Source organism: Chlorella variabilis (assembly GCF_000147415.1).
Source record: "Chlorella variabilis unplaced genomic scaffold CHLNCscaffold_14, whole genome shotgun sequence".
Taxonomy (NCBI): Eukaryota; Viridiplantae; Chlorophyta; class Trebouxiophyceae; order Chlorellales; family Chlorellaceae; genus Chlorella; species Chlorella variabilis.
This window is the reverse complement of record NW_005435074.1, coordinates 1,056,246-1,065,750: the sequence shown is the minus strand read 5'-3', so window position 1 is coordinate 1,065,750 and position 9,505 is coordinate 1,056,246. Positions and strand designations below refer to the sequence as shown.

The 9,505-nt window shown below is 71.0% G+C and overlaps 3 protein-coding genes across 3 annotated transcripts in view; 2 read left to right on the top strand and 1 right to left on the bottom strand.

Moving 5' to 3' along the window:
* Positions 1-1,784, top strand: part of CHLNCDRAFT_135794 (hypothetical protein) — a gene marked incomplete at both ends in the record, with an annotated part of 4,962 nt that extends 3,178 nt beyond the window's left edge. The window contains 3 exons of the mRNA XM_005846463.1: positions 247-414; positions 558-944; positions 1,137-1,784. Coding sequence (XP_005846525.1) covers positions 247-414; positions 558-944; positions 1,137-1,784 — 1,203 coding nt within the window. The remainder of the gene's footprint in view (positions 1-246; positions 415-557; positions 945-1,136) is intronic.
* Positions 1,785-5,986: 4,202 nt separating this feature from the next.
* Positions 5,987-8,168, top strand: CHLNCDRAFT_135791 (hypothetical protein; the record flags this gene model as incomplete). Its single annotated transcript, XM_005846462.1, has 7 exons — positions 5,987-6,093; positions 6,333-6,617; positions 6,701-6,800; positions 6,923-7,029; positions 7,174-7,306; positions 7,428-7,645; positions 7,856-8,168. 7 exons carry the CDS (start codon positions 5,987-5,989, stop codon positions 8,166-8,168), a joined length of 1,263 nt encoding a protein of 420 aa, XP_005846524.1.
* Positions 8,169-8,920: 752 nt separating this feature from the next.
* CHLNCDRAFT_58305 (expressed protein) overlaps positions 8,921-9,505 on the bottom strand; it is a gene marked incomplete at its 5' end in the record, with an annotated part of 2,033 nt that continues 1,448 nt past the window's right edge. Inside the window, 2 exons of the mRNA XM_005846290.1 lie at positions 8,921-9,130; positions 9,172-9,498. Of these exons, the coding sequence (XP_005846352.1) occupies positions 9,077-9,130; positions 9,172-9,498 (381 nt within the window). The 3' untranslated portion in view covers positions 8,921-9,076. The remainder of the gene's footprint in view (positions 9,131-9,171; positions 9,499-9,505) is intronic.

Genomic DNA, 9,505 nt, shown 5'->3' with positions numbered 1-9,505 from the left:
GCGGCGCTCACCTACGCCACCACCCACCACGCGGAGCTCAAGGCGAGGCGCCGCCGCCGCCGCCGCCGCCGCTCGTGCCGGCACCCCGTGCCTGGCCTGGCCGCTGCCCGACCCCCCAGCCCGGCGGGCCTGCCTGCTCCACTGCCTGGCCGTATCTCCCTCCTCCCTCCCCTAGTCCCCATGCCGCCCTGGCCTGCACTTGGCCCAGCCATCCCCAGTGTGCCCCCCCACCTCCCTCCCCTGCAGGAGCTGGCCTCCACCGCCCCCGGCTTTGTCAACGCGTCTGTGGAATTTGATGTGGCCAGCCTGCGCCCCACCTACCGCCTGCTGTGGGGCGCGGCCGGCGAGAGCAACGCGCTCGCGGTGGCGCAGGGTCTGGGCTTCTCGCCCGCGGTGGTGGCGGCGGCGCGGCAGGTGGGGCGCCGCCCGCCTGCTCGGGGCGGCCGGGTGTGGCAGGGGGGCGTTGCTGTGCGCTTGGCCTTCCGTGCTGTGCCGTGCTGTGGTCACGCTGCGCATGGTGCCGTCACGCTGGGCATGCTGTGGTCTGCTGCGCGCAGGTGGCGCATCAGCTGCACCACTCTGGCCAGGCCGCGGGCCAGCGGTCGCAGCTGCTGCAGGCCTCGCTGGCGGGGCAGGTGGAGGAGGCGCGGAGGGCGGCGGCCGGCGCCGCGGCGGCGCGTGCCGCCGCCGAGGCCGCCGCCGCCGAGGCCGCTCGGGAGCTGGCTGATGCGCGGCAGCGGCAGGCAGCCCTGGGCAGGGCTGCGGCGGAGGCCAAAGGTGCCGGTGCAGCGGCACAGCGGGAGGTGCAGCAGCTGCTGGCGGATGTGCGGGCGGGGCGGGTGGGCAGCCGCGAGGCGGAGGAGCGGCTGCGGGAGATGGAGCGGGCGGCGGCGGCGCCCGAGGCGGCGGCCGCCACGCTGCTGGGCCTGCGGGCAGCGGCCAAGGTGCCCGCTGCCCTCCCGCCCTGCAGCCGACCTGGCCTGCCTGCTGCCTGCTGCCTGCTGCACGTGTGTCTGTGGGTGTGCAGCGTGTGCCCCGCTGGCCCTCCCAACCTGTCCCGCCGCCTGTATCGTCGCTGCTCCTCTCCAGCCCGCTCACTTGTCCCGCGTGGCTCGCTCTGGCTGTCGCCAACGCAGGGCGGCGGCGCTGGGCTGGCCGACGACGGTGCCAACGGCGGCCAGGGTGCGGCGGCGGGCTGGACGCCTGCCGAGGGCGAGGCGGTGCGTGTGCTAAAGATGGGCGGCGCGGCGGGCAGGGTGGTGTCTGCGGCCGGCAGGAGCGGCGGCAAGGTGGGGGTGCGGGTCGGCTCCCTGACCGTGGAGCTGCGTGTGGCTGACCTGGTGCCAGCTGGCGCCCAGCACGCCCAGCAGCAGCCAGCGCCGGGTGCAGCAGCGGGCGGCGCCCGGCCGCGCGGCGGCGCCGCCCCGGGCCTGAAGGCGGCCGCCGGCCAGCTGCGGGCGCGCGGCTCGCTGCGCGGCGGCGGCGGCGGCGACGGCGGCGGCGACGGCGACGCAGGCGGCGCACCCCCCACCCCCGCCCTCGCCATCCAGACCTCTCGCAACACTGTGGACGTGAGGGGGCGGCGGTCGGAGGAGGCGGCAGCCGAGGTGTCGGCGGCGGTGCTGTCTGCGCCCTCGGGCTGCGCGCTGTTTGTGGTGCACGGCGTGGGCACGGGGCGGGTGCGGGCCGCGGTGCTGGCCATGCTGCGGCGCCACCCGCGGGTGGCACGCCTGGAGGAGGCGGAGGCAAGCAACGGCGGCTGCACCGTGGTGCACGTCAGGTGAGAGGCAAGGGCGGGCGGCCAGCCTGGGCCACCTCCCGCGCTCCCCTGCCCAGCGGGGCCCTCCACGCACACACCCGCCACCGCCATGCCATGCCTTGCTGCGCGCTGCGGCGCACTGCTCTGTGCTGAGGACTGCCTTCCACAATGTATGGTTTAAGGCACTGTAACGCACGCATCGCATGGAACATGCTCAGCCCGCCGCCCCGCTGTGTCTCAGCCGACCGCCGTTTCCCAGGCTCCCGCCCTTGGCGTGTGGCGCCGTTGAGTCATCCGTCCCCCTGCTCAAGCCCCGCCACCCCCCTCCACCCCCTCCAGCCCCAGCAGCTTCACAAAGGCGCAGGCCACGTGCCCCGTCACATCCACCCGCTGCCCCGACCCCGGCGCCTGCGAGTGGCCCCAGCCGCCCACCGCCGCCGCCGGCACGCCGGGCCCGGCGATCACCTGCACCGCCATGCCGCGGGGGGTGGTGGAGCCGAAGCACCGTCAGGAGAGAGCCAGAAAGAGGAGGGCACGGGCAAGGCGGCCGTCCACCAAAACTCTGTGTGCCGATGCGTCACCTGCGAGCCCGCACTCTCCCCAACTCAATACAACCTCCTGCACCACCACCACCACCACCGCTAGCCACCACCACCGCCGCCGCCACCACAGCCTACCTGGGCCTCCAGCAGGAACGCCACCGCCACGTCAGCGCACCGCAGGTACAGGCGCTGCCGGCCGCGCTCCTCCTCGGCGGCCGCCCCCTCGCCCGCCGCCCCCGCCGCCGCGCCGTCGGCCAGGCTCACAGCCAGGCAGTCGGCCAGCCCCTCCAGCGCGCACGCCACCTCCACCGTCGCCTGCTGCTTCGGGGCCTGCCGCCGGCGTGGGGGGCAGGCAGGCGGGTGAGGAGCGGGTCAGGCGTGGCAGGCAGCACACAGCGCGAGGCGTTTGGGTGGGCAGTATCCCACGTGCCCGCCCGCCTCCCTCCCACACGGCCCACCTCCCTCACGTCCTGGTAGTATCCCGAGCCGATGATGCCCCCCTGCAGGCCGTGCATGTAGGCCGCCAGCTGGCGCCGCTCCCGCCCGGGCGGCAGCTGGCGGTGCACTGCCGCGCCCGCCTGGCACTGCCAGTTGGCGAAGAACGCGCGCTCCTCCGCCTCCACCTCGCCCTGCCTGAGGAACGGCAGGAATGCACAGGCAACAAGCTGAGCAAGGTGTGGGGCCAACTGCCTACCGCCCTCCTCACCGCCGCAACCCACATGGCAGTCGCTGCTCCAGAGCGGAGCCCGCCCGCCAGGCACACCCAGCCAGCCAGTCAGCCCCGTGTACCTGCGGCGGTACGCCTCCAGCGCCCGCTCTGCAGCGCCCAGCAGGCGGGCATCGTCCAGGGCTGCTCCCGCTGCTGCCAGAGCATACGCCGCCTCCCCGCCGTACAGCTGCCAGCCCGAGTCGGGCAGGCCTGGCGGATCAAAGTGGACGGCAAAGGATCCGTCGCCGCGCTGCTGCCGCAGCAGGCCCGCCGCCAGCTCAGCCATCAGGCGCCGCCGCTGCGCCGGCTTGGGGTGGCCCTCCCAGCTGGCCAGCGCCAGCAGCAGCATGGCGCTGTGCGCCACTGTGCTGGGCTCGCCCAGGCCCCCCCGCCCCGCGCCCAGGTGGCACCTGCAGGCCCAGGTGTGATGGGGCATGGGGTGCGGGCATGGGGATGGGGTGCGGTCAGAGGGAAGTCGGGCGGGCACCTTTGGCAGCGGGGATGTGGGCATTGCAAAGCAAACAACACAGTCAGGGGTGCACTTCCCACCCCATCTCCCGCGCTCTGCTCCCTCACCAGGGCCCCGCCTCCACCCCGCTGCCTGCCGGCGGCACCGCATCCACCTCGTCCCCGTGCCACGCCCCCGGGTGGTGCACCAGCATCGGCTGGTAGTGTGCCAGCGTGGCGCCTATGGCCTGCATTCAGAAGCACGTGGCCTCTGCAGCATGTGGGTGCCCGCTGGGCTCCCGGCCGTGCGCAGCGCCTCGCTGTCCCTGGGCCCGCCCTACACAGCAGCCAGGCATGCACGGCCCAGGCAGCCCAGCGCAGCCCACCGCATCAAACTCGCGGGAGCCCAGGTGGTGCTGCAGCACCGCGAGGTCGTAGCCGGTGCCCAGGTCCCGGATGGGGCTGGCCCTGTCGTCCACCCAGCCCCGCTGGTAGGTGAGGGCATAGTGGAGGCGGTGTGTGGTGGGAATGATCCAGTGGCGGAACCAGGAGGCTGCATCGCGCAGGCTGGACTGCAGGGCAGGCCTGTTCAAGCCCTGCATTTGATCCTGCGTGATGATCAATTGAACAGGGCAGTGAAAGAGAGGGGCTATGGCGGGTTCAGGCTGTACCCACGCCGGCTGACGTGGAGTTTTGCCCTCTTTCGTGCAGCTAGTTCCACACTTGCACACTCTTGGCCTCCATGGATGGCTGGGCTGCTGCCTCGGCTGCCTGGGAGGCCCACTTTCGGGTGTGTGGTGTGGAGGCCCAGCCCTGCTTCTGCTACTTGGCGGCAGCTGAGGCTCGAGGGGGCTGCCTGGCAGAGCGCCTGCAGGCAGGGGAGGCCAGCAGGGCTTGTCCAAGGGAGCAGCAGGAGGCAGTTCCCCGCCACCGCTTCTCACCTCCAGAACTCTCCGCTCTTCTCTCTCCGTGCGCAGGAGCGCGAGCGGCACTGGTGCCGCCACGACAGCCTGGCCGCCGCCATCTGCGTGCTGGCCCTGGTGGCTGCGGCGCTGCGTGTGGAGCAGGAGCTGTCCCTGTGGGAGGCGCTGGCGCACGTGGCGCTGGTGGGACTGGCCCTGGCCCTGATGGCCGCCAGGAGGCTGGAGGGCTACTCAGCCTGGCGCAACGTGGCGGTGGTGGGTCTCGCCAGCGCCCAGGCAGCCCGCACGCCGGCCCAGGGCGCCACCACCCTCCCCGCAGGCAGCGCCGGCATCCGTCTGAATGTAGGCATCGGTGCTTGACGCCCGGCTGCGCCCCGCGTGCCCCGCCCCCCCAATTCTTTCACACGCAGGTGCTGCTGCGCCTGGGCATCTGCGCCTCCCCCATCATCCAGAAGCACGCGGTGTTTGTGCTGGCAGGCAAGCCCCTTCCTCGCCCTGCGGGCTACGGCGGCGGGCCTGTCTGGTATCAACCGTGCTCGCATCCCCACCGTGGCCCTGATGCCGTTCCCATGCCCCGGCTGCGCCCCCGCAGAAGAGCCGGCCCACCCCAGCGCCCTCATCAACGTACCCTCCACCGTGGTGCGCATGCTGGTGGGAGACCACACTGGCCTGCTGGCCTTCCTGGGCTGGGCCTGGCCGGTGGGCACCCTGTCCAACACGATCGTCCAGGCCGCCTGCCTGGTGCTGGTGTGCCGCTGCAACACAAGGCTGTGCTCCACCCCGGTGAGCGGCTGGCCTGGCCCGCGCTGGGCCCCGCGCTGCGCCTGCTGGCTGGCCGGGTGTTGTGCTGAGCTGCCCAGGGCGGCAGTTCTGAGCCTCCAGGGCCGCCCCCTGCTGCCTGCGTGCAGTACATGCGAGGGGCGACGTCGGCGGCCCTGGCGGATGCATCGTACGGCGGCGTGGCGCTGTCGCTGCAGCGGGCGGAGCGCGTCACGGGGCTGCACCTGCGCGGCATGGCCGGCCGCCCCACGGCGGAGCAGGTCTGCTGGTGGTACACGCTGGGCCTGCAGACCATCCTGGGCTTTGCTGCCCCGGTGTTGTACTGGGTGTGCAGCGACGCACGTGCCGCGGCGCGGCACGCCGCCGCCCACGGCATCGACCCCCGCGACCGCCTGCTGCGCAGCTACCGCGCCGTCTGCGACTGGCTCTGCTCCGGCCAGGCCGCGCTGCAGTGGGTGCTAGCCGCCGCGGTGGCGCTGCTGATGGCGCTGGCCGCCGCGGCGATGCTGGTGGCTGGCACCGGCGCCGGCGGCGGGTGAGGCGGCCCATTTGTGGGTCGACGGGTGGCGGGAGGGCGCGGCGGGCGCCAAGCTACTGATGTATGTGTTTGATTCATGTTATCTGCGTTTTTCTACGCTATCTAGCGCCATATCTTGCAGTTCTCCATGGGTTTGTGTTATTACAAGACCAGCAGAGTGCCAGTCGGCGCGACGTCGCCACACACACGCCTCCAATGCAGTTGTGCGAGATGTCGTGCACCCTGCCCAAGCATTTTACGAAGCAATACGCTACATCTCGAGCCTGAAACAAACGCAACGCAAGCAAGATGGTGGACCATGAGGTAATCGCCTGCGGGCTGCGCTTCCGCCTTCGCACTGCAAGTGAACCCAGTGCCATCGATGGCACGATCACCTTCCAGCAGGCGGCGGCGATGTCGGAAGCGCGTTGGGGGTGGTGCGCCTCGGCGCTCGCGCTCCACCCGCTCCCGGGCCCGCTCCTCCAGAAATTGCCCTCTGCCCTCGCCCTGCCTGCAGGGCCACGTCAAGGAGATCCAGTGCGTCGTCTCACACGCCCACATGGCCGTGCTGCACCCTGGCTGCTCTGCTCCTCCACTGTTCACGCGGCGTGCTTGCGCCACCGCCGCTCCCCGTGCCCGCCCGCTGCCTGCGCAGGTGGAAATTCATGGAGACGGGGCCCCACCAGGGCGACATCTTTGCGCAGGTGGTGGACTATGCCAACCCGCAGGACGCACCCGAGCGCCTCCTCCCGCACAGCCACCCGCCCGCCTGCGGGGTGCCGCCCGGCAGGGCGCTGGAGGCCGCGCTGCTGACGGGGCTGGCGGGCGTGCTGCTGGCCTGCCTCTACTCGCTGCTGGTGCTGCGCCGGCGGCGCGTGCCCGACACGCCCGCCGCGGCGGAAGACCCTTCTGCTCCCATCGTGCTGGCAGACTTCCCAAGGTGGGCTCGGGGTGCTGCTGGCCTCGCCTCGGCTGCCCACCCATCACCCGACCCTCCTGTGGTGCTGCCGTTTCCGAGCGCAGGCTGAAGCGGGAGGGCGGACCCACCTGCTCCCCGAGCTCCGCTGTCACCAAGGCAGAGGCATTTCTGCGCTTTGCCGGCATACACTACAGCAAGCAAGTGGTGAGCGCACCCGCTGCCCGCAACGGTTTGCCAGGCACAGCCGCACGCGCTGCTCCCAGCCAGCCAGCGCCGCCCCCCGCCAAATCCCAGCGCTGCCGGCTACCCCGCCGCCTGCCCTGCAGGGCTCTCCCGACCCCGCCCCCTCTCCCGGGGTGCAGCTGCCCTACCTTGACCGTGGGCCGCGCCAGCGGGTTGCCGACCCACACTTCATCATCAAGCACCTGGTCAGGTGGGGGGTGGGGGTGGCATGGCGCAGGTGCTGCAATAAACGTCTGTCTGCACAGAAGCGAGGCTCGCTGGCTGGTCGGTCGCACCATCCTCGCCGAGCCCCTCCATCCAGCGGCTGCCCGGCTGGCTGGCTGCCTGCGCGCAGCTCTGGCGCCGCCCCTGCTGAGCTGGAGTTCCCGCCGGGAGCCAGGGACAGGGCCGCAGCCATCGCGGTGGCCCGCATGTGTGACACAGACCTGGCCGGCGCAGTGGACTTCTATCGCTGGGTGGATGACGAGGTGGGTGGGCGGGTGGCCACCCCTGGGGGACCATCCTTTAGGGAACCATCCTTTACCGCGTGTTGCCTCCCATCCTTTCCTCCTTCCCACACATAACATGCCCCTGGTCAACGCCCCGCAGGGCTGGGCACGGTGCCGCCAGGCGCTGATGGGCCCCTCCCGCCCGCTGTCCCCGCTGGGCGCCGTGCTGTCGCGAATGGCCCGCAAGGCCTGCTACACTCGGTGCTGGGAGGAGGGCATCGGCGCCCACTCCGAGGGCGACCGGCTGGCGCTGGTGGGGGAGGAGCTTGGGGCGCTGAGCCAGCTGCTGGGAGACAGCCCCTACCTGTTTGGCGCCAGGTGGCTGGCTGCGCTGCCGCTGCCGCTGATGATGATGATGCTGCCGCTGCTGCTGCTGCTGCTGGCCCCACTACGCCCCACTGCCGGGGCTGCCTGCCTGCCTTCCTGGGGCTGCCTGCCCGCCTGCCTGGCCTCCCAGCCTTCTCTGTCTGCCCCGAGTTCCCTCGCCCCCCGCCCAACATCGACCCCTCTGCCCGCCCTGCGCCCCAGCCCTCACGCGGTGGACGCCGCCGCCTTTGGCGTGCTGGACCAGATGGCGGCGCGCTGCCTGAACCCGCAGCTGGCAGACCTGCTGGAGCGGTGGCCCAACCTGGCGGCCTACCGAGACCGCATCCGGCGGCGGTTCTTTGGGCAGGAGTACGAGCGGGTGGTGGCGTGGGTGGACGATGAGGAGGGGGCGGCCGCCAGCAGCGGGCAGGGTGGCGCCGCGGGCGGCGGCGCTGAGCAGCTGGGTGGCGGCGGCAAGGCGGCGCATGCCGCCGCAGCCAAGCTTCGGCGCAGGGCGCTCGTGAAGGAGGAGTGAGGGCGGCAGTGTCGCCTGATGCTTTTGTGTGCCAGAAGTGTGGAATTTTAAGTAGCAGAGCAAACACATCCGCGGCGACCCCAGCCGCCTCTCCAGCTGGGGCGAGGAGGCGGCTGCAGTAGTGGCGGTTGCTGTGGCAGCGGCGGCGGTTGCGGCCCAGATCAGCTGGGGTTGGCGAGGTGGCAGAGAGAAAAAGGAAAAGAAGGGCGGCGGACACGACGACACATCCTGGCGGGGGCAGCACCAGCTCCCGGGGGGGAGTGCTCCCCCCCTGCTCTGTCTGCACCCCAGCTCTCTCCTCTCTCTCCCCGTTTGTGTATGGTGCCTTCACCTTTCCAGCTGCTGCACCACAGCTGGGCCCGCAGCATTCATTTGCTCCTTATGGGTGTATCAGACAGACAGACAGACAGACCAGCTCGGGCAACAGCCGGCGGGGTAGCCCTCCTCCTGCCCGCCCTCAAACACACCTCACCGACGCAAGGTGCAGTGCTTACACAAGAAGGATGCATGCAGGCAGAACAGGGCTTCATAGTGACGCTGCGCATGTGTTGCCCCCTGATGTGGCACCCTCCCGATTGGGCAACCCCCGCCCCCGCTCCCTCCTGGCAGCCCGCGCGGCGCTCCCCTCCCATACGTGAACTGACCCCATATAGCCCTGTTTGAGGGTTGAGCGGGGCGGAGCGGGGCTGCTTGCACACGTGATGGCATGCCCGCTTCAACGCTCCCGCTGTCATCTCACCTCTCTAGCGTCAGAAATACAACTCTTACAAGCCAACCAACACGAACAGAGAGACCGAACAACAGAAATGAACAGGAAATATAAAGCCGCCACAGGCGGCAGCACCTTCCAGCGGAGACGGCAAAGCGTACAAGGCACACTTTTTCAATGGTTCTTGCAATTGCCACCCTTACCGGTTATACAGCCACAGTGCCGCCCACACCGCGCACCATTCTTCTTGCAGCTGCAGTTCCGGGTGCAGGCGCCGCGGCAGCCGCAGCGCACGGCTGCCTTGCCGCCGCCGGGCTGCGCCGCCATCGCCACATTGAGAGACACCACAGGCACTCCTCGCTGCGCCGTGCCGCTGAAGGTCAGCTCGCTGGCCAGGCTGGGTGGCGCCTTAGATAGCCTGCTGGCCTGATGCATACCCTCCACCACTCCAGCTCCGCTCCGCAGCCGGTACATGGTCACGCCAAAGGGCCGCTTGATCTCCACCACGCGGCACACGATGCGGTTGCGGCCCAGCTGCTTGCCCACTTTGCCGCGCTTCGGCGGCAGCAGCAGCACGTCATCGCCCACAGCAAAGTCCTTGGGCTCGCCCTTTGGCCTGCGCTGCGCT